The following is a 24,606-nucleotide window of genomic DNA, read 5'->3' as shown; positions in this document are numbered from 1 at the left end:
CTCGTTCTGTTAGTTTATGTGCGTTAATATAGATTATGGCGTATCCCTTGGCCTGTTGAGGTACAAACCACCAGTTGAGCACTGTTGTCCTGTACGATCTTGTTTTATTAATGAAACTTATATTTACCCAAAAAAAAGTTTTGATATTCTTTTTGTAAATAAATATTTAAAATTCATCATAAATTAGAATTATTAGCTAATATCATATTTTAGTGTTAGATGATTTAAAAATGGTACTTTAGTTTGTATTATCTAAAAACAAGCTTCATCAATAATTTTGTACATTTGATAACTTTTTTTGTAAATAAGTATTTAATGTAGAGCATATGAAATTAACTTTAAAATTTTAATATTGACTGCAACAAAATGCATTTATTTCAAATTCGCCATATATTAGAATTGTTAGTCAATATTTCATATTTTAGATGATATTAAAATATGATATTTTTGCTTATATTATCTAAAAACACGCTTAATAAGTAATTTAGTATGTTTTGATATTTTTTTTTTGTAAATAAATATTTAACATAATGCATATGAATTGTATTGTTACAATTTCAATATCGACTACAATAAAATGCAATTAAATACTAGATGTTAGAATTAGTAGTCAAAATCTCAGATTTTAATTTCAGATGATACTAAACTATGTTACTTTAGTTTATATTATCTAAAAACAAGTTTAGTCAATAATTTAGTATATTTTGATAATTATTTTGTAAATAAATATTTAATATAATTCATGTACTTTTTTTTTTTTATAATTTCTATATCCACTACAACAAAATGCATTTATTTTAAAATTCATCATGTATTAGAATTGGTAGTCAATATATCATATTTTAATTTTAGATGATATTAAAATATTGTACGTTGGTTTATATTTTAAGCTTAATCAACAATTTATTACGTTTTTTAATTTTTTTGAAAATAAATATTTAATATAATGTATATGGATCCGTTGATGTTAGCTTAAAAACTAAGTAGTGTAATGGAACTTTAGTTACTTCTCATTAAACTATTGGACCGAACGATTTTTCATGGCTGTCAATTTTCTGTCATCGTATTGATTCTTTTTGTTTTTTTTGTGAAAATTTTCTTCCTGGTTCTTATTGAAATTTTTTAATAATGCATTTGAGATGATACAGTAGTCTGTATTTTTTTTAATTAAGATATTTATTTAAAAAAATAATTGAGCTCAAGCTCGAACTCGACTTATTGCATCCATATTTGAACCTAAAATCAGTTCTAATTAGAGGTTAAGGGAAGGTGGATAAGGCCTCCAAGACTTCAAATAACTAAATTTAAGTGTTTAAAGATGAGGGGAAATATGATCTTTATGCTAAAATTCAATGAAAATTCAACTCAAATTTGATTATAATGAGGATTTTTTTTTCCCCAACCAATAGCTCACTGTAAGAAAATTTTCTATTGGCTACAATTTTTTAATTATGAACTAAAATCTTAATAATTATTATTAATCATGATTAAAAATAAAATAATGCAAAATCTTAGATTATTTATCACGGGAACTATTTTTGCCAAGACTATGAGCTATAGGAAATGCTTTTGTTGTGGCTTTAAGTTTGACAAATACTTTAGTCAAACTCAGGAAAACAATAGCCAACAACCATTACATTGTCGTGATCAATGACTATTTACTAAAGATATTTATTTAAATTATAGTAATTAAACATGGTTAAATATTAAAATTCTTCTAGTAACTTAGGCCTAATATATTTCTAGTTCTGTTAGTTTGAGTCCTCTTGCAAACTTTATATAAGAAATTGATGGCAAAAATTTTGTGCAAACTTTAAATATTAAACGTCTCCAGCCGCACATTCATATCACCTCGCCCTCGACACTGCCACCGACAAACCCAGCTATGGAGGACCACATCGGCTGCCTTGAGACCATGATAGACATGATGAGGGAGATGCGGGCCTCCTCGTCGACTGCAGCACTGCCTCCAACAAATCCCACAGCCGAGAATCAGGATGCTGACGAGGAGCGTTTAGATTAAGTTTTACATTTTTTTTCATTTTTATAATTAAAAACCTTTTTCATATTAATATACTTTTTTTAATTATTCATGTTTCAGAATGTTTATTAAATTTTATTATTTTATATTTATTCATTTAATAAATGTATAGTTAAAATTAATTAAAATTTTATTAAATCAATTTAATTATATATGACATATTATTAAAATGTATAAATTTATTTATTTATTCAAATTTATTAAATATATTAATAAATTATATAAAAATGTAAAATTCAAAACATAGAAATGGGTTTAGTAATACTAAAAAAAATAGTATAAATTTTATAAAAACCCGTTCCAATATCCTTTACAAAGTCTATTCCAAAAAACTGCTCCTAAACTGGATGAATTGTTCCAAATTGAAAGATTACCTTTTCAAATACAATTACTAATCTGTATCAAATATGTATTCCAAAGTACATATACCGTTTCTAATTCTATTACTAAAACAGTTCTACGAACGTGTTCCAAACTCAGTGAAATCTGATTTTTTTTAAGAAAAAGGAAAATACTTTTTCAAATAATTAGCATTTTTATATATTTAATAGTTAATAGGCGACAGAAATGGGAATATCCAAATCCCTCGGAAGTTTGAAACAAAATTGCATACCTCTTAATTTCTGGCGTAAGATTCTCAACAGAAACAGCTGAAGAGGGCTATCTCTCCATGTTTATAGGTACATAAGTGGTCTTACAAGATAATCTCCTTCTAAATAGTGGACCCATATTGATCTATATATACCCAAGCCAAAAGAGTAATTAATGGCCTCCATTTTCAAGCACTTTGCCATAGGGAAGCCATGTCTTCCCTTATTTGGTTAATGCTTTTGTCTTGCTCCACCTTGGTAATCAGTACAATAAATGCCTCTGATGGCAATGCCCCACAAGACAAAAGCATATTCATACTAGCTGGACAAAGTAATATGGCAGGCCGAGGAGGAATCCATGCAGGCGTCTGGGATGGATATGTCCCTCCTGAATGCCATTCAAGTCCAAAAGTACTCCGACTCAATTCCAAGCATAAATGGGAAGAGGCCCGGCCGCCTCTCCACCGCGACATAGATTACCTAAAAGCTTGCGGCATAGGGCCAGGGCTGGCATTTGCCAATTCTGTTCTACAGAAGAACATAAGCATTGGGGACATTGGCTTGGTCCCTTGTGCCGTTGGAGGAACACAGATAAGTGAGTGGAGGCGTGGCAGCCCACTCTATAAACAACTCCTGTCGCGGGCTCATGCAGCATTGCACGATGGAGGAATAATTCAGGCTATTCTATGGTACCAAGGCGAAAGTGACACACAGAGTCAAGAGGATGCTAAATTATACAAGATGAGGTTGGCAAAGTTCTTTACCGACATTCGATCTGATATGAAGTTGCCTGAGCTACCTGTGATCCTGGTATGATAGTAACTTGCCAAATTTTCGATTTGTTGTTGTTTCTGCCGGATAGAACTCTTCAATACAAATTGTATCGTACTTGATAAATTTACCTTGCAATCATAAAAATTACATCATCTATTAATTTAAACAAATATTTTATGCACATTGTATATATGTTAAATTAACAAGACGAGTAGGTATATGCACTAAATTCAACCCTTTGTTTCTAACATTGTCTTCTTTCCTTGGTACAGGTGGCGTTGGCATCAGCAGAAGGGCCTTATATAGATGAAGTAAGAAAAGCTCAGTTGGGACTGGACCTTCGAAATGTAAAGTGTGTTGATGCAAAGGGAATGGAAATTGGGAATGACGGGTTGCATCTTAGCACGGAAGGCGAAGTCAAGGTTGGGCAAATGATGGCTGATGCCTTTACCCAATTTATGGCCTGATATTCTTCATATGGGCTTCATTCTCAGATGGTTTAGTTGGATATTTTGAACATAATACATATGTATGTATTAAATATTTGCTGAATACAATATTCTTATTGGCTCCAAATAACTATCTTACGTGTGATCAATTACATAAGAAAATACAAATATATTTGAAATTTGAACCTAGGGCTACAAGATGAGCCGAGCCGGCTCGCGACATAGGGGTGCAAGATGAGGCGACCCGACTCACATTCGAGATTGAGTCGAGCCTGTTTGAGCTTGAGCCCTTGGTGAGCTCGAGCTCTTGATTCTTTATGTTCATGAGCACGGGAATCACATCTTTTTTTTTAGTTTTTCATTTATAAATATTATTTAAGTACATATTCAATATTATATTCAAAATTCACTATAAATTAGAATTATTACTCGATATATCTCATATTTTAATTTTATAAAATAATAAAATACAATATTTTGAGTTATTTGTTTAAAAACAAGTTTAAGCAATAATTTAGTAAGTTTTTATATTCTTTCTTACTACCTCAATGGAAGTAGTTTGTGAATCCTGTGTCTATTGGGAATCGTATATGGATTGCTTGGGATGACACTATTTTTGATATTAATGTGATTGAGTTAGGTGATCAATTTGTACACTGTCGTGTAACTATTAGAGCACTCATACGAATGTAATTATTACTGTTGTGCATGGTGCCACTGAAATTGCTCAACAGCGTGAGTTGTGGCGATCACTGGGGGTGCTTGCGGGTTAATGTGTGGATGATCCATGGATAGTAGGTGGAGATTTTAATGTTGTTTGTGACCTCAGTGAGGTGTGTGATAAAAATGGAACAAATCATGTTACAACAGCGAGCTAAGATACAATGAATGAAGGATGGGGATTAGTGCTCACGAGTTTTCTTTTGCAAGATAGCTCATCGACGTGCCACTCGGAGAATCTTGCAAATAAATGATGAACACGGGACCACCTACTCAGAGCCAAGAAAGGTTATTCATGAGTTTGTCTCCTTCTATCAGGCACTGTTAAGCGGAGAAAGACGAAGGCAGGTGATAGATATCCGGTATCTGAGGCCATGGGCTAGACATGTCCTCAATGAGGAGGAAGGGCTTCAGATCCTTACACCCGTCACGGCAGTTGACATCAAATAGGCAGTGTTTGACATTGCTGAAGATAAAGCACCTGGACCGGATGGGTTCTCATCGAGTTTTTATAAAGCTGCCTGGCCAATCGTGGGTCCGGAGGTTATGAAGGCAATCATGGAGTTCTTTACCACGGAAAAATTGCGGAAACAAATCAACACCACACTTCTGGCATTTATCCCTAAGGTACATGCCCCTATGATGGTCACAGATTTTCGCCCTATTTCGTGTTGTAATATTTTATATAAGATTATTGCCAAACTTATTATACAAAACTTGAGTAGGGTGTTGGATAAGTTGATAAGCCCTTGTCAGGCTTCCTTTATTCCTGGTCGAAGTATTGGAGACAATATACTGTTACCACAAGAAATATTTACAGGCTACAATCAAGCGCGCCTACATCCTAGATGTGCACTGAAAGTGGTTATTCGAAAAGCTTATGACACGGTAGAATGGGATTTTCTAATTGCAGTGTTACACTTGTTTGGATTCCCGACTACGTTCATTAGGTGGATAGAGGAGTGTGTCACGACACTCTCGTTTTCCATCGGTCTGAATGGGAAACCTCATGGTTTCTTTACGGGATCGAGAGGGCTACGGCAGGGGGACTTTTTATCGCCATATCTGTTCGTTCTCGTAATGGAGGTTCTGCATTTAATTATTCTGCAGATGATTGATGAGGACATGTGTTTTTCTTTTTATTTGAAATGTGGGCCTTCTTGATTATTTCAGCTTGGATTTGCAGATGATCTGATGCTGCTCTGCAAATCTGATATGGACTCTATAGGGGTCTTTAAGCAGGGGCTGGACCTATTCGCCTCCTGGTCAGGTCTCCGACTTAATGTGCATAAGAGTCATCTTATCATTTGTCGATTTGCACAGGCAGCTGTTAGAGATGCTCGGCTTCCAAGAAGGGCATCTTCCGATGAGGTACTTGGGACTTCCTCTACTTTCCTCTAAATTATCTATAACAGACTTCCAGCCTTTATTATTGAAAATTGATCAACGTATTAAAGGTTGGGAAGGAATGAGATTATCGTATGCTGGGAGGGTACAGATTCTTAAATCTGTCCTTATGGCGTTAATTATATATTGGGCTTCTGCATTCATCTTACCTAAAGGTGTTTTGAGGGAGATTGAAAAGCGTTTGATAGCTTTTCTGTGAAAGGGCACAAGGACCAGTGGATATGCCAAAGTAGCATGGAGGGATGTCTGTAGGATTGCATTGGAGGGGGGTTAGGGCCTACGGGACATCGCTACTTTAAACCTTGCCTTGATGAGCAAGAAGTTGTGTGATGTTATTCGATGTGATGTGGAGCATCAATTTGGGTAGAATTGTTATATAACGGGCGGCTACGTGATAAATCTGTATGGACGGTCACTGACAATGGGGGTTCGTGGGGCTAGAGGAAACTCCTTCGTCTACGCCCCTTTCTTCGAACGATGGTGGACTATCTGATTAGTGATGGAAATTTATTTTATTTGTGGCATGATCCATGGTATCACCTTGGTCCCCTTATTGAGAGATTCTCACAGGGTCCACGTCTGCTTAGGTTTCGGACGGCGAACAAGCTCAACAGTGTTATTATAGAGGGGCAATGGCATTGGCCTCTCATTATGGACATTGAGTGCTTGGAGACTTTGCATACATTGCCAATTATTCATGACATGATGGATCGTATTATTGGCGATTTGAGATGGGACGACCTACAGTTGCATCTCTTTACAGGCTAGTGGACCCACCGGGACCCAAGGTAGGTTGGTCTTGACTACTCTCGGGTTCTCTGAAGAACCCCAGGCATAATTTCATCCTATGGTTTGCAATTTGGGGAAACTATCCACAACTGATAAACCATGGCTATCATATCTAGGCGCCTGTATATTATATGATGAGGGCACAATGGTGACACATACTCATCTATTTTTTCGATACCGTTATGCCAGAAGATGCCTGACAGCGATTCGGCGGATTGTTCGATTTGAATGGCCTAATAGAGAGTGGTCATGGGACGTTGAGTGGCAAGAAAATGGAGAGGAAAATATATCATTATTATGGCTTATCGTGCACTCCTTGCTGCTTTCATTTACCACATTTGGAGGGAACGAAATTTGAGATACTTTGAGCATACGGAGCGACCACCAAATATCATAGCCACCATTATTGTGGAACATATAAGGCAGAGGATTATCAGTGTTAATTTATCTCGTTCTGTTAGTTTATGTGCGTTATATAGATTATGGCGTATCTCTTGGCCTGTCGAGAGAGAAAGCACCAGTTGAGCATTGTTGTACTATACGACCTTGTTTTATTAATGAAACTTAAATTTACCCAAAAAAAAGTTTTGATATTCTTTTTGTAAATAAATATTTAAAATTCATCATAAATTAGAATTATTAGCTAATATCATATTTTAGTTTTAGATGATTTAAAGATGGTAGTTTAGTTTGTATAATCTAAAAATAAGCTTCGTCAATAATTTTGTGCATTTGATAATTTTTTTTGTAAATAAGTATTTAATGTGGAGCATATGAAATTAACATTAAAATTTCAATATCCACTACAAAAAAATGCATTTATTTCAAATTCTCCATATATTAGAGTTGTTAGTCAATATTTCATGTTTTAAATGATATTAAAATATGATATTTTTGCTTATATTATCTGAAAACACGCTTAATAAGTAATTTAGTATGTTTTGATATTTTTTTTGTTAATGAATATTTAATATAATGCATATGAATTGTATTGTTACAATTTCAATATCGATTACAATAAAATGCAATTAATTAATTTAGACCAATTTGCCAAATATTAAACAATATGCACATCAATAAATTTTTTACATAATAATTAAAAAATTAAAAAATTGGAATAATATTCCCAATATATACTAACACTTTTACATAATAATGTACATATTCACAAAATTAATTTAGACAAATTTCCGCAATAATAATATTTTTACATATTAATAAAAAAAAATTAAAAAAATTAGAACAATATTCCCAGTATATACTAATATTTTTTTTCGTAATAATGTAAATAAACTAATTTTTCCAATATTATCATTTTTACATAATAATAAAAAAAATAGTATTTTCTTTTTCATTAACATATTAATGTCAATAATCCAAAAATTTAGACTAATACTTTTATATAATTTGTGTAGATAATGTCTAGTGGTACGCTGTCTCTACCGCGTGGTCTAGGGCGTGGTCGTGGTCGTGGCCCACCACTACCACCAGTACTGTCAAATGCTTTTCAGGTTGGGGAAGCATCCCTTCGTTCACCCACACCACCGATACGCCCTCACCGTCCCCCGTTCCGCAGACTCTAGATGATACATCTGGAGTTGCATATATGATTGTGGAAGATCAGTTACAGGAGCCTGCCACATCGACAGCTGCTCCACCTTACCACCACCATCAGTACCCCCACCATTAGCGCAACAGTATATCAGCCTCGATGACGCGAGGTAAGTTTGTGTACCTAATTTTTTTATTATTAACTATTTTATCTTGAAAATATTAAATATTTAATATCAAATTAATTTAAAGTCTGGCCGAAGGTTCCACGAGTGCATCAATGCCGTCGTGCGGGGACATTTTCCCTACCCATGGCCGTGTCTGAGGCAGGTGCCGCCATAGCATTTCTCGTTCGAGAGCATGAAGGTAATTAATTTTAAACTAATTTAGTTTTATCTAATATATAATCTAATTGTTTAATTTATTCACTAATGTAATTTGTTTAATCTGATTACTGCAGATGACCTACTGGTGGGACTATGACGATGAGTCCACGTTCCGGGTCTTCCACATGTGAGCCGAAAAGTACATTCGGAAGACCTTTCCATCGCTGGTCCAGCCTGGTCAGGCCTATATAGCTGGCCGACAAGGTCTATCTCCAGCTCCAAGCGTATTGGGCCACCAAGGACTTCCCACAGGAGTCCTTAAAGAATAAGGCGAACCGGGCAGCGAACCCTACAACATCCTCGATAGTGTACCGAAGGGGGTCTTCCTCAATCGTCATGCACAAGAGGAAGTTGGTGAGTAATAATAATTTATGTCTGTTAAATCATTATCTTTATATATGATGCAAATTAACTGTCTTTTTCTTATACAGGAGACAGAGCTCGGACTACCCTCTAAATAAATGGAATTATTCAAGCGCTGCTACAAGAAGAAAGAGGACGGGGGTTGGAGCGAGCCGAGAGTAGCGGAGGTGGCGGTAAGTAGCTAATTTATTGATATTATTATTTTTCTTAATAATTAATTCTACATTTAACAAAAGTACTAACAATTTTATTTGGTTTGCAGGAGACGTTCTAGAAGATGGTGGAGGATCATTAGCCTCAGCCCATGGCCGACGACCTCGATGCCCCCACCGAATTCGAGGCTTTGGTGGAGATGACGGAGCAATAGATGTGGTTGGCTGCAGTAGGGGCCAAGAACAAGAGCTGAATGTTCGGCCTTAGTTTTGAGGCCCACGTCTCCAGCCGCACATTCATATCACCTCGCCATCGACACCGCCACCAACAAACCCGGTCATGGAAGACCATATCGGCTGCCTTGAGACCATGATAGACATGATGAGGGAGATGCGGGCCTCCTCGTCGACTGCAGCACTGCCTCCGACAAATCCCACGGCCGAGAATCAGGATGCTGACGAGGAGCGTTTAGATTAGGTTTTACATTTTTTTTTATTTTTATAATTAAAAACTTTTTCATATTAATATAATTTTTTTAATTATTCATGTTTCAGAATGTTATTAAATTTTATTATTTTATATTTATTCAATTAATAAATGTATAGATAAAATTAATTAAAATTTCATTAAATCAATTTAATTATATATGAAAGATTATTAAAATGTATAAATTTATTTATTTATTCAAATTTATTAAATATATTAATAAATTATAAAAAATTATAAAATTCAAAACTTAAAAATGGGTTTAGTAATGCTAAAAAAATATTATAAATTTTATAAAAACCTGTTCCAATATCCTTTACAAAGTCTGTCCAAAAAAAGTGCTCCTAAATTGGATGAATTATTCCAAATTAATAGATTACCTTTTCAAATAATCAGTATTAAATATATATTCCAAAGTACATATACCGTTTCAAATTCTATTACTAAAACAGTTCAAGAAGCATATTCCAAGTTCAATAACCCATGTTCCAAACACCATTCCTAAATCGATCCCAATTAAAAAACAGTTCTAAAATTAAATCACGAGTATTATAAATACTGTTCCAAAATTTTACCTAAAAAATAAATTACCTGCTCCAGAACCGTCCCTAATTGTTCCAATTCCTAAATTAAAATTTTTTTGGACAAAATCGACATTAGGAACGGTTTACAATAATCGGTACAAATACCACCCCAAGTTGGAACGGTTTACAATAATCGGTACAAATACCATCCCAAGTTAGAACGATTTTCCGTAAATCGTTCTTAAACTTTTGTAACGCCAATTGTAAGAAAGGATTTCAACCCGTTCCAAAGTTCGCTCCAAATAAGTTCTGTGTTCTTGTAACCATTCCAAAAAAAGAAAGAAAAAAACCATTTCAAAACCCGCCCCAAATCCCGCCTTCTTTTGCAGTGACTATTAGATTTCACACATATTTATAGAGGCAAAATTAACAAGTCATATAAGTTATAAATTTATTCTGTTAATTTGTTGAAGTCTTGTATATATATAAGAGTTAAAAAATTGATATTTTTCATATATAGACGCATTAATTCTTCAATATGATTAATTAGTAGGAGGTACTAATTTATTTACATTCTTACCTCTAAACATCTTGTTAGGCATAGCTCAGCCAAATCTGATTTTCTTTTCAGAAAAAGGAAAAGTAGTTTTTCAAATAATTAGCATTTTTCTATATTTAATAGTTAATAGGCGACAGAAATGGGAATATCCAAATCCGTCGGAAGTTTGAAACAAAATTGCATACCTCTTAATTTCTGGCGTAAGATTCTCAAACAGAAACAGCTGAAGAGGGCTATCTCTCCATGTTTATAGGTACATAAGTGGTCTTCCAAGATAATCTCCTTCTAAATAGTGGACCCATATTGATCTATATATACCCCAGCCAAAAGGGTAATTAATGGCCTCCATTTTCAAGCACTTTGCCATAGGGAAGCCATGTCTTCCCTTATTTGGTTAATGCTTTTGTCTTGCTCCACCTTGGTGATCAGTACTAAAAATGCCTCTGATGGCAATACCCGACAAGGCAAAAGCATATTCATACTAGCAGGACAAAGTAATATGGCGGGCCGAGGAGGAATCCATGCAGGCGTCTGGGATGGATATATCCCTCCTGAATGCCAATCAAGTCCAAAAGTACTCAGGCTCAATTCCGAGCATAAATGGGAAGAGGCCCGGCCGCCTCTCCACCGCGACATAGATTACCTAAAAGCTTGCGGTATAGGGCCAGGGCTGGCGTTTGCCAATTCTGTTCTACAGAAGAATATAAGCATTGGGGACATCGGCTTGGTCCCTTGTGCCATTGGAGGAACACAGATAAGCGAGTGGAGGCGTGGCAGCCCACTCTATAAACAACTCCTGTCGCGGGCTCATGCAGCATTGCACGATGGAGGAATAATTCGGGCTATTCTATGGTACCAAGGTGAAAGTGACACACGGAGTCAAGAGGATGCTAAATTATACAAGATGAGGTTGGCAAAGTTCTTTACCGACATTCGATCTGATATGAAGTTGCCTGAGCTGCCTGTGATCCTGGTATGATAGTAACTTGCCAAATTTTCGATTTGTTGTTGTTTTTTCCGGATAGAACTCTTTATTACAAATTGTGTCGTACTTGATAAATTTACCTCGCAATCATAAAAATGACGTCATCTATGATTTAAATAAATATTTTATGCACATTGTATATATGTTAAATTAACAAGACGCATACGAATATACACTAAATTCAATCCTTTATTTCTAAGTTTGTTTGTTTTTTTGGTACAGGTGGCGTTGGCATCAGCAGAAGGGCCTTATATAGATGAAGTAAGGAAAGCTCAGTTGGGATTGGACCTTCCAAATGTAAAATGTGTTGATGCAAAGGGAATGGAAATTGGAAATGACGGGTTGCATCTTAGCACGGAAGGCGAAGTCAAGGTTGGGAAAATGATGGCTGATGCCTTTACCCAATTTATGGCATGATATTCTTCATATGGGCTTCACTCTCAGATGGTTTAGTTGGAAATTATGATCATAATACATATGTATGTATTGAATATTTGCTGAATATAATATTTTTATTGGCTCCAAATAACTATCTTACGTGTCTTCAATTACATAACAAATTACAAATATATTTGAAATTTAAACCTAGGGCTACAAGATGAGCCGAGCTGGCTCGCGACCTAGGAGTGCAAGATGAGGCGACCCGGCTCACATTCGAGCTCGAGTGAAGCTTGTTTGAGCTTGAGCCCTTGGTGAGCTCGACTCTTGATTCTTTATGTTCATGAGCTCGGGAATCACATCTTTCTTTTAGTTTTTTATTTATAAATATTATTTAAGCACATATTCAAAAGTCACTATATATTAGAATTATTACTCAATATATCTCATATTTTAATTTTATTAAATAATACAATACAATATTTTTAGTTATTTGTTTAAAAACAAGCTTAAGCACACAGTTTAGTAAGTTTTGATATTCTTTTTGTAAATAATATTTAAAATTCATCATAAATTAGAATTATTAGTTAATATCATATTTTAGTTTTAGATGATTGAAAAATGGTACTTTAGTTTGTATTATCTAAAAACAAGCTTCATCAATAATTTTGTACATTTGATAACTTTTTTTGTAAATAAGTATTTAATGTAGAGCATATGAAATTAACGTTAAAATTTTAATATTGACTGCAACAAAATGCATTTATTTCAAATTCGCCATATATTAGAATTGTTAGTCAATATTTCATATTTTAGATGATATTAAAATATGATATTTTTGCTTATATTATCTAAAAACACGCTTAATAAGTAATTTAGTATGTTTTGATATTTTTTTTTGTAAATAAATATTTAACATAATGCATATGAATTGTATTGTTACAATTTCAATATCGACTACAATAAAATGCAATTAAATACTATATGTTAGAATTAGTAGTCAAAATCTCAGATTTTAATTTCAGATGATACTAAACTATGTTACTTTAGTTTATATTATCTAAAAACAAGTTTAGTCAATAATTTAGTATATTTTGATAATTATTTTGTAAATAAATATTTAATATAATGCATATAAATTTTATCGTTATAATTTATATATCCATTACAATAAAATTTATTTATTTTAAAATTCACCATATATTATAACTGTCAGTCAATATATCATATTTTAGTTTTAGATAATATTAAAATATTGTATGTTGGTTTATATTATCTATAAACAAGCTTAATAACAATTTGGTACGTTTTGTTAATTTCTTTGAAAATAACTATTTAATGTAATGATTTTTCATGGTTGTCAATTTTCTTTCATCGTATTGATTCTTCTTGTTTTTTTCTGTGAAAATTTTCTTTCTGGTTCTTATTTAAATTTTTTAATAATGTAGTTCTGATGATACAGTCGTCTGTATTTTTTTTTTTTGAATTTAGATATTTTAGATGAAAAATTAATTAAGCTCGAGCTCGAACTCGACTTATTTGCAGCGATATTTGAACCTAAAATCATTTTTAATTAGAGGTGAAGGGAAGTTGGATAAGACCTCCAAGACTTCAAATAACTAAATTTTTAAGTGTTTAAAGATGAAGGGAAATTTGATCTTTATGCCAAAATTCATGGAAAATTCAACTCAAATTTGATTATAGTGAGGATTTTTTTTCCAACCAATAGCTCACTGTAATAAAATTTAAAATTGGCAACAACTTTTTTAATTATGGACTAAAATCCTAATAATTATTATTATTTATTGTGATTAGAAATAAAATAATACAAAATCTTAGATTATTTATCACGGAACTATTTTTACCATGACTATGAGCTATAGGAAATGCTTTTGATATGGCTTTAAGTTTGACAAATACTTTAGTTACACTCAGAAAAACAATGGCCAACAACCATTACATTATCGTGGTCAATAATTATTTACTAAAGATATTTATTTAAATCAGATAATTAAATATGGTTAAATATTAAATTTCTTCTAATGACTTAGGCCTAATATATTTCTAGTTCTGTTAATTTTAGTCCTCTTGCAAACTTTATATAAGAAATTGACGGCAAAAATCATGTGCAAACTATATTTTTTAGGACTGAAACTGAGGAGTTCACATTTTTAGAACTACTAGGAAGTATCACGTACAGTGCACTTGTAAAAATATATTTTTAGATGTGAATATCAAATTTATTAGTTACTAAAAATATTAAACTCATAATATTATTAATATTTCTATTATTGAATCATTAATTAGTATATAATTACATTTTCAAACAAAAATTGATAATGATTATTCTAATTGATGAGGAAATCATTTATTGGTATTTGTAACTTACTTCTAAATTTAATTGATATATTAAATAAAAGATGTATCCGTATTAAATTGTATTGAGACGTCCTATAACTATTGTAATTTTATTTACTATCAATTTTTAAAGTTTTATTGTACATTCTTCATTAATTTTCAAATTTAAAATATTATTGCATAAAATGTAATTATTCTCACATTTTCAATGAGATTTTTTGATCCATTAATTCATATAAATTTAATTGGTATTATATAATTCTTATTCAATAGTATTTCATGTTTTTAAAAACTCAATTTTTCATGCATATACAAGATTATCTAATATTGAAAATTATATAATGAGATATTTCATTATATAATTTCAACTTAATATATAAAAATTGAGTTTAATGCAATTTATCCCTTGTGATATTGCAAATAAGCAGATATCCTCCTACGAAAAAAAAAGTAGAAATTTATCCAAATTTAAACCCAAATTGTCATTGCAATTTAAACCCAAATTGCACTTATTTTATTATTTTACCTCCATTGCGTTCTATATGGGGAAAAAGAGAAAGATACAATCTAAAAAGAATTGTCTGAATTTAATCACTTAAAATTTTCAAGAGACTTCTATAATAAAATTGATGATTTTTATTTGGAATTTTTTAATATTTATTCTTTATTATTTTTTTATGTTTGAAAGTTTGAATTAATATATATTTACATCTTACTCAACTAAATTATATATTTAGTCATTTTAAATTTTACAGTGCCCAACTAAATCAATTTTTTTAAAAATATATTTAAAATTGTTCCTAGCAAATTAATGTTAAAATTTATTTGCTTATTTATATTTTAGAATGTATTTTCTCTAAGTAATTCAGACAAATTAGGAATACTAAATACTTTTATGATTTTAGCTCATTTTCTCACTAGGAATGTTGATTACAATAATGTTGGAGAGACGTATCTTCCACTGGCTATTCTGCCGCTACTTTTGGCCGACATTGCGGTTAATGAAGTACTAATTTTTCTTTAGAAAAGAACTTTTCTACTTTGATAGAATTTGATTCTTATAACTAATTCTTGTTTAGAGATAATTACATTTACACCCTGTAACTGAAGGCTTTTTCTTAGAGATCACCCAATTTCTTTGAATAATTACACATACACCATCAGAAACGTCAAAATTATTTACACAAACCACCACTGGATTTTGAAATGTTACGCATACACTCCTCAAAAATATCAATATTATTATACAACTACCCCTACTCTTTGGTTGTTAGAGGTGGGATATGTAATTATCGAACGACAGGGGTGATATATTTGTGTAAACACAACATAAATTAGGCGGTCTAAATGTAATTATTTCTCTAATTTATTATTGAAAAGAGAACCACAGTAAGGATACAAATATTTTCTCACAATAATAATAAACGCTCAAGAGATTCTCACAATTATATAAAATCACATCTTGCACTTAGTATTATTATTTCATCTCCGATATATTATGGTAAAATCAAAAGTACATGAAGAATAATTTTCTACTGCTAATATTAAAATAAAATCAATTAGTAAGAAGTCACCCATGTTAAAATTTTCAAAATTATTTCTAATTTAATAAGATTGATATTTTTTATTAAAATTTCATGAAATTTATTTTTTTTCATATATAAACATATATACAGTTTTTGAAGTTTATTACTTTATGTATTATTCCAATGCTATTCATTTTAAGTTATATTGTGCTAGTAAAATAATATTTTTAAAGTATTTAAAAATATTTTCTAACAAGTTAATTGCATAGACATAATATATATTAGCCTATTTTTTTGGTAGGATATATTAATCATTGTCTAAGTAGTTTAGAAGTATTAGAACTCTTAAATAATCTTCTTTTAATAGAATTTGATACTTTTATAAGTAATTTTTATTTATTATTATAAAGGTTATTTAAGTAAAGGTATGAATTTGTTCTCACAATTGAGAACAAACAAATGAAATATGCACACTTTTATATATGGTATATAGATTTCAAGAATTCCATAGGACTAAAAGATCGACACCCTGTATCTATTAACAAAATAGCATGTATCGTTCTTAATGAATTAATTTATTATTATTTATGAGATTTATTTAGTTTTTTTTATCTATTTCTTGTTTAAGATTATTCATAAAAGTTTATTTCTAATAGTTTGAAGGTGATGTATTTATTTCTCTCAAAAATCGGAGGAAGAGGCAGCAGCTATTTTCTTTGTTTTCACCTGAATTGCTATTAGAGATTAATTATTTATTTAAGTATTTAACCATTAACTAATTGATTACTTCCCAAAACCTCATGACAGTTAATTGATCAATTTTAAAATTAGCCAATGATTATTTGAATATAAAGCTTATTACTAATTGCAATTAATCAATTATAGTTAATTAGTTTTGTATATATTTGGAAATTAATAAATCATTTTGGTTTAATTTTAGTAATTTCTTCTTAAATAATTATATTTTCTTTGTTAGTAAGTCGTACTGTGCAGTTCTCCCTCAATTGAATTAGGTCTCTATTAAGTAAATAAAAGAATTATTCCCATTAATATTATTTGAGACGAGAAGGTTAGTAATATTCTCTACTTGTTAAATGTGTGAATTATATAAATACTAATTATTAATTGATTAATTTGAATAGATTTAGTACTATAAATTATAAATGAAGTGGCGAATACTAAAGCAACTTATGGGTTAGTTAATAGTATTTATTTTTGAATAAGCTTAATTTGCAATCTATATTTGATTGATTAATCAACATATATATAAAAAAATATATGACAGATATATTTCAAGTTTAAAATACCATAATTCTATTCAATATATGACTATGAATATTACTTGTATATGACTACATTCAGACACAAGTGATTGTCATGCTCATAGTTTTAAATATATAGGGAACAACGTGGGCTTGTAGATGAACTATCAACTCGATTTCTTCAAGATCACATTAGCTGTGGACCACATCTAATCACGTGGGCTTAAGGTGAGTGTCATTTGAAATTATGCAAATTGGAGGATTATTATATCTATATCGTGCTTGTCTACCGTATAAGTACAAAAGTGGTTTTTTGTTCGAGGAATTTTTGAGTAAATATTTTTGAAATCATTCATTGACAAACGAAAATGAATATGATATTTGGCTATCTACTTGGGTGTGAATGGACTTTTAGAACTTTATGGAGTTAAGTGCTACAGTGTGATTATTATTATTTTCATGTAGTATTTTGGAATCATTATGAACTTTCGTTGGGAGCCACCCCTAGAGTCCATATGAGTATCCAAAATGACCTATTTATCTTGCTATTGGTTAGTTCGTCGTAATACTGAATGTGCATGTAGTCTTTAAATGGTCTATTTTCTATATATTTGTTTGACTGGCTTTGTGGATTCGATCATGTGGTTTTCGCAAAGCAGTCAATGGGCCCGGGAATGGATGGTTCGCGGGCACGCTAGGGTAGCATTGGGCTGCCAGTTGAGGTTTCGTCGTTCAGTTTCTACCTGGGCGTCCTTTCACGGGCAGTTTGGAGGTTTTCTGCGTGTGACTAGCGCCACCGTGTACCTAAGTATGGTCAATTTAATGCGATCGTGGGGTCGCTCCCCTACAAGAAAGATAAGGTAATAAATGGTCTTTTAGGAGACACAAGGTGGTGATCATAAGATTCGATCCTAGCCTGATATAGTTTTCACAGGCTCAATTGTTATTGTTGTCAGTCAATATGATATAATTTAAATATTTGATTAAGTTTTCTATTATTGACTATTTTCTTCCACGTACACCCACTCATGGCCTCACTAAGCTTTTGCTTACATAATTTAAATTCTTTCCTCCTGATAGAGGTGATAAATTGATCAAGTCAGGGTTTCGCTGAGCGAGGAAGGAGATCAAGGTGATTAGGAAGAAGGCTGAGTGCTCAGGCTCATAGTTGTTTTGGTTATCGTGTTTTAATTTAGTGAATAGAAATTATTTCTACTATTTCGGTTAAGTTATGTCCTGAAATTAGGACATAAAGTAAGAGTCCTACTTTTAGAGCGTGATAAGAAGTGTACATAACCTAAAGTACTAGACAAAAATAGAATTTTTCCATTATTATAACATAAATTCATTTTTCAAACATGATTTTTGCTGCAAACTGCTCGTTCTATATAATTATGCCACAGCGACATATACAAAATAGACCATATGGGGACTACATAGTTTATTATGTATTTCTTGATCGACGGGCTATCTTTATCTATAGCTGCACTTGATAAATGGGTTTTCGGATTTGGAATTATATAACTTCAAATATAGTTATGGACATAATGACCTTCAATTTATTATTTAATTAGACCATTTACAATTTATATAGTGATAGAACATGATGAAATGTTTGTTAGTATACTTGATGTACAAATATCAAGTATATTTGTATATTTAAAGTTGTTAGTCTTACATAGATGTAGTACCATCTTATATTGTTATATTAGATCACCTAATCAAATCATTAAAATTTTAATTAGACCGTCGGATATGATTAAATCGAAAAGTACTATATTCGGTGGAGTTTTGGACATTTTTGTTATACGGATACTGAGATATCGTATTTGATACATAAAACGATGCAACTGTCCATCAGATTATATGATTTTGGATCAAACCGTTAGATATGTTCATATATGTAAAGTATTGTTATGCGTTTATGTTTGGAGTTAATCAGGATCCCAGGTGTTGTGATATAATAACCGGGAAATGAACTAGAATTCGTTGGACATATTTAGGAATGCATAGTTTATACATTTAGGCATGATTTTCTTTAAATTTATCTTAGGAACAATCAAATATTCAAAAATCATTGCTATATTTGATTTTTTTATCCACTTTTCATTTGGCGCGACATTAAGTTTGTTTATAACTGATTTAGGAACAGTCAAAATAAATTGACGCTTCCTATATTTTGAATTTTTCTCTTTTTTATTTGTAGAATATTGTAATGTATTTAGGCATGTTTTTTTTTTTTTTTTTTTTGAATTTTTCTCTTTTTTATTTGTAGAATATTGTAATGTATTTAGGCATGTTTTTTTTTTTTTTTTTTACCGTTCCTATTTGAAATTTAATATTATTCACGAGTATTTAGGAACAATTTTAGTTATGACCATTCCTATTAGGAATGGTTTTGAAATTCTATTTATATTCATTCCTAAATAGAATAAATTTTTATTAAAAAATATATAATTAATCATTAATTTATATAAGGATTATTTACAAATATCTGATTACAGATACGCTGAACTTTCAATCATAATTATTCTCTTCTCCAGTCTCGTAAGCTCGTCAAAGCTATCTTCGTCAAACTCGTCATTAGATTCACAAATCCCCAATCGGGATGTACCTGCTCCTCGTTAATCAACAATAGAAAACTCAACAACTAAGTGTATACCTCATAAGAGAGAAAAAAGGGAATGAAACCTTCATTTATGCAAGAAAAGGAGGTTACAGAGAACTGGAATTTCATACTTCTGGTGGCTGTACATCTACAGCTATATATGCATACGAATGGTCAGTGAAATAACCAACAGATTAACTGCTGGACTTCACTCAACTACCAGCATCCAACATACACTAAAAGTTGCTAATTTAAAAAAGCGATTTTATAAGTGAAAGCACAACTTTGTCCTCTGTGTCTTTCATCCTTGCGGCACTTGGATGCACTTTTGATCATTCAACTGCAGCTTCCATTGAGTTTCTTCAACACTTGAACACTCCCTCCGCAAGTTGGACTTGGTGCTAAGGACACCATGCCCAACTTGAAACGCAAATGAAGGAAGGCAGCTCCTGCAAATGCCTTATGAAAAATGTCAGCAATTTGCTGTCTGGAAGCAATGTACTTTGGCTGAATGATCCCCTCCTTATATTTATTCCTTACAATATGACAATCAATTTCTAAGTGTTTGGTTCTCTCATGAAACACCGGATTTGCCGTGATGTGTAACGCGGCTTTGTTGTCACAAAAGAAAGGAATTGGAGTTTGAGCTAGTACACCAAAATCAAGTAGCAAACACATTATCCAAGTGATTTCACATGTTGTGGCTTCCATGCTTCTATACTCAGCTTATGCTGAAGACCTTGCAACTGCGGTTTGCTTTTTGATCTTCCAAGATATTAGACTAGCTTCCAGAAACATGCAATACCCTGTTAAGGACTCCCTTGTGGCTTGACATATTCCCCAATCTGGATCACAATAAACTTTTAGATGAAAATCAGAGTTAGAGGATAAAAGAAACCTGTTGAAGGAATACCCTTCAGATATCTCACAAGCTGTATTGCAGCATTTTAATGTTGTTGACATGGATATTGCTTGTTGCGTCAGAATTGAATGATTCGTTCTTTTCTTTTGGTATACTCGGTGAGTTCAAACACAACATCTTCAACAGTCAGCCCATGATCATGCACAAATTCAGGCCATCCATTTTTTAAACTTATCAGAACTTCAGCGTTTCTGCAAACATTCATCTTCTACCTTCCTTTACGACTTGTTACGATGGCCCGATCCGGTCTCTTCCTTACCTTCTTAAAGAAAGTTGGTGGCAAATTCTGAGAACAAGCAAATGACAAAGCATCATATTTTCATTGGGCTGTTTAGATACTTAAACGCCAAAAAATAAAATAAAATAAAGACAAAATAATACGTAAACCGATAAAAAAAATTCACCAATTTTTCATGGAAACCAGGCATCATCATGATCATGAAAATTTTTTTTGGGTATCCTCCTATTTCAGTTTGACCTGAGAAAGCAAAGGGGAAGTCCCACTAGTTTAAGAACTTGTATGGATATTTGAAAAGCCAAAAGTCAGTAGACTTAAACTTTCTGATGATTGCAATTCTAAGGGCAAATGAAGAGTTACAGACTAATTAAAACAACAACCAAATATGCCTATTCTCTGTTTCTCGCGAAAATTTGTGCTGTTTCTTGCATTCACACCATCTTAGTTATGATTAAAGAGAAAATAAAAATAATGAAAGAAGATAGTAAAATTAAATGGAATTAGATAAATATATATAGAAAAATTTGGAATGGTCTTTGGAATGGGTACTGAAACACATATTTAGTCGTTAAAAAGTAGTCATTATTTTATAATTAGAAACTGTCATTGGACCGGATTTAGGAACGGTTATTTTGATTGTTGAATTATAGCTGTTGTACTTTATTTGGAACAGTCATAGTAATACAATATTAATAAAACAACAAAATCGTTTCAACTTGTACCGAATTTTGGGACGATAATTGTACCACATTCTTTCTCAAGTAAAACACATAATTAGGAACGCTTTTTTGTATAATTGCTTATGTGTGTACTCAAAATCGTTCCAAATTGTACCTCATTTTAGAATACATTTACTAACTGTCATCTTTTGGACATCAATGGTCACACATATAGGAACGGTCATTGCACGACTATTCCTAATTTTAATAATGTGTTCCAAACAAAGTTCCAATCATTTATCGTTACAATGCTGGAACGGCCTTTTGAATGGCATTTATAATTGATATTTTGGAACATATATTGGCACGATTTGACTATTCCAAAAATATAACTCATAAAAAATGGGGATCATGACGTCATCACCAAATTTCGTTTCTAATGTGTTCCGATACTTGTTTCAATATAGAATGAATTTTGGAACAATGTCTGATCCGTGCCAAACTCCACATTTTTTTTTGTAGTGTCCACATATGAGGTAATAATCAAATATGTTAAAGTAGCAATTTATGATGTTGGGAACCTGTATTCCATATCTTAGTGTATAAATATTTGTTAGCCAAACCAATGTTTGACTTATGCAATAATTACAATAATGACATCCATTTTATTATTAATAGTATTTATTTTCAATACATTATTAATTGTAGACATATATCGAAATATGACGATAGCTTTACTAAATCAAACCCTTTAATAGAATACACAATATGATTTTTTTTTTTTTTTGACAAGAATACGCAATATGATGTTAAAAACTAAAACATTCTCCTTTGAATTTTTATAGATAATTTTTTTATTATATAAATTAATACCATGCATTATCACTAAAAAAAAAAAGGAAGAATATTAGCGATGATAATGTTGTGACTGATGTGAAAATGTTGCTCGTTCAAGTGAGTCCAACTCAAAAATTTTAGACCTAGCTTTTCACAATTCTTAGAACAAGGGCCTACAGAAAATTCATTAGTAGACCGACACTTAAATTAATAAATAGTAATGAAAATAATAATCACGATGCAAAGCACAAAGATTAGCAAATGAAAATAGATGTAAGAGTGTTTGAGAAATAAGGTTTCCATGCATGTAATTGTCAAGAAAACATTACCAAAGACCAAGGGGATCGAGATGAGCCCTTTCATAGCCCCTTCTTCCATCCGGTTGGAAGAGCCCAGTCCTCTTGGCACTCAGGAGGATAGTTACTGATATTGATAGACTCCAGTTGTTGAAGGGGTCTTTCTGTCTTAGGCCGTGACTCCTCACCGTTGGGAGAGCTTATCCTCCCAAGCGAGTGTGATTCCTTCTTCATATTTCCAGGGGCCGTTGGGATGGGCTCACTGAGCCTCCTGGATCCTCAGGCATTTCTTGTGGCAATGAGACTATCCTCCATTTCTTGTGGCAATGAGACACGTCAATAAAATTCCTCTTGGGATTTACTTAGCCACCACGCAGACATTTTTTCTGAGCTCGTTCGAGTCTTCCTCCCTGATAGACCCCCTTCAGGAGCTGAGGGCCAAAGTCTTGATTTCTTGGCCTCTCTCAACCTTGGGTCTTTTTTGGGCTTTCTTTCATACCGAGTTCTTTTGGGGCTTGTTATTTTATATGGTATCAATGACGATATCAAAATTGTCGCTAATTATATATATATTAAAAAAATAATATTTTAATTTTTTCGCTACAAAAAATTTTATAATATTATTAGTGACATTATTTAAGTAAATGATGTAATTCGGTAATATCAATAATAAAAAAAAATATGTAGAAAATTGCCACTATATAATTAATTACACATGTTATAATTATAGTGTAAGGACAACAATCATAATTATTACTATATTTATATGCCCACTAGATTATCACTACTATAAGTTTCAACTTTTATTTGGTGAACGTCTTTCCAAACCAAAGAAATTCACACCGTACACAAATTGGTACAGATTTTCACATCTATCTATCTGTCTTTCTTCTGCCACTTCATCTGAAAATGTATTTTCTTACCTACTTTCAACTCTTTAGGAATAGATGGCCAAATTAAACTAATATGATTATATTTTTGTTAAAATATACTTGCACTGTTCAATTGCATTTTAATATATATATATATATATATATTCTCTTTATTTTAAATGAGTACGGCTAAAAAATTATTATAAATCAATAACATCAATAATAGTGCCACAAACAAATATGAAAAATGAAATTTTTATTACAATTAGTCAATATTTTTTGTAACTCTAGTTAATTATAACCAAAATATTTGTCTTGATCTTTAGCTATGGCCAATATTTTAACATTTCTTGCTGAAACACCAGTAACGGTCGCGTTGCTCTGGTTAATTACTATTCACTATGAACTTTTACCTAACCCTCACAATTAATCATAAAAAAAGGCCGGGGTGGAATTTAATTAGTCTAGCTCAACTTGATTCGCATCATAAGCACAATTTTAGAAGTAGTTAAAACTTGGATAAATTTGGTGTAAATTGAAACTTTTAAACTAGTATTCTGTGTAAAATATTCATGTTGAACTAAAAAAACTTTGATTAATTTACACTTGTATGAGCCTAAAAAAGGTTGATTTGGAACACCTTTGCAGTGTTATGATCATACATGTCTAATAATTGGAACATGCAGGCAGAAGTAGAGGAAAGATGATTAGGAAGTTGAACTAACTCAATCTCCATTGCAACAACCCTGGCATGACTTTTGGTGATTCTCCGCATCCACCCTCTATAAATACCATACAATCCAAAACTCCATGCATCACTCAGAAAATTGAACACTTTCAATCAAAGAGAGAGTAATTTCCTCCCTCTTTCCT

The 24,606-nt window shown here is 32.0% G+C and overlaps 2 protein-coding genes across 2 annotated transcripts; both read left to right on the top strand.

The window, feature by feature from the left end:
- On the top strand, positions 2,807 to 4,039 carry LOC105166343 (probable carbohydrate esterase At4g34215). The gene is made up of 2 exons (XM_011085664.2): positions 2,807 to 3,441; positions 3,678 to 4,039. The coding sequence occupies exons 1-2, from the start codon at positions 2,845 to 2,847 to the stop codon at positions 3,870 to 3,872; spliced, it is 792 nt and encodes a 263-aa protein (XP_011083966.1). The 5' UTR covers positions 2,807 to 2,844; the 3' UTR covers positions 3,873 to 4,039.
- On the top strand, positions 11,122 to 12,310 carry LOC105166342 (probable carbohydrate esterase At4g34215). The gene is made up of 2 exons (XM_011085663.2): positions 11,122 to 11,765; positions 12,000 to 12,310. Exons 1-2 carry the CDS (start codon positions 11,169 to 11,171, stop codon positions 12,192 to 12,194), a joined length of 792 nt encoding a protein of 263 aa, XP_011083965.1. The 5' UTR covers positions 11,122 to 11,168; the 3' UTR covers positions 12,195 to 12,310.

This window comes from Sesamum indicum, linkage group LG7 (genome assembly GCF_000512975.1).
Source record: "Sesamum indicum cultivar Zhongzhi No. 13 linkage group LG7, S_indicum_v1.0, whole genome shotgun sequence".
Classification (NCBI taxonomy): domain Eukaryota; kingdom Viridiplantae; phylum Streptophyta; class Magnoliopsida; order Lamiales; family Pedaliaceae; genus Sesamum; species Sesamum indicum.
Note: the sequence above shows the minus strand (reverse complement) of the source record. Positions and strands in the feature narration are given on the sequence as shown.

Coding starts and splice junctions, on each gene's coding strand:
- LOC105166343 (XM_011085664.2), top strand. CDS start 2,845: ATGTCTTCCCTTATTTGGTTAATGCTTTTGTCTTGCTCCACCTTGGTA. Junction 3,442..3,677: donor CTGAGCTACCTGTGATCCTG/GTATGATAGTAA, acceptor TCCTTGGTACAG/GTGGCGTTGGCATCAGCAGA.
- LOC105166342 (XM_011085663.2), top strand. CDS start 11,169: ATGTCTTCCCTTATTTGGTTAATGCTTTTGTCTTGCTCCACCTTGGTG. Junction 11,766..11,999: donor CTGAGCTGCCTGTGATCCTG/GTATGATAGTAA, acceptor TTTTTGGTACAG/GTGGCGTTGGCATCAGCAGA.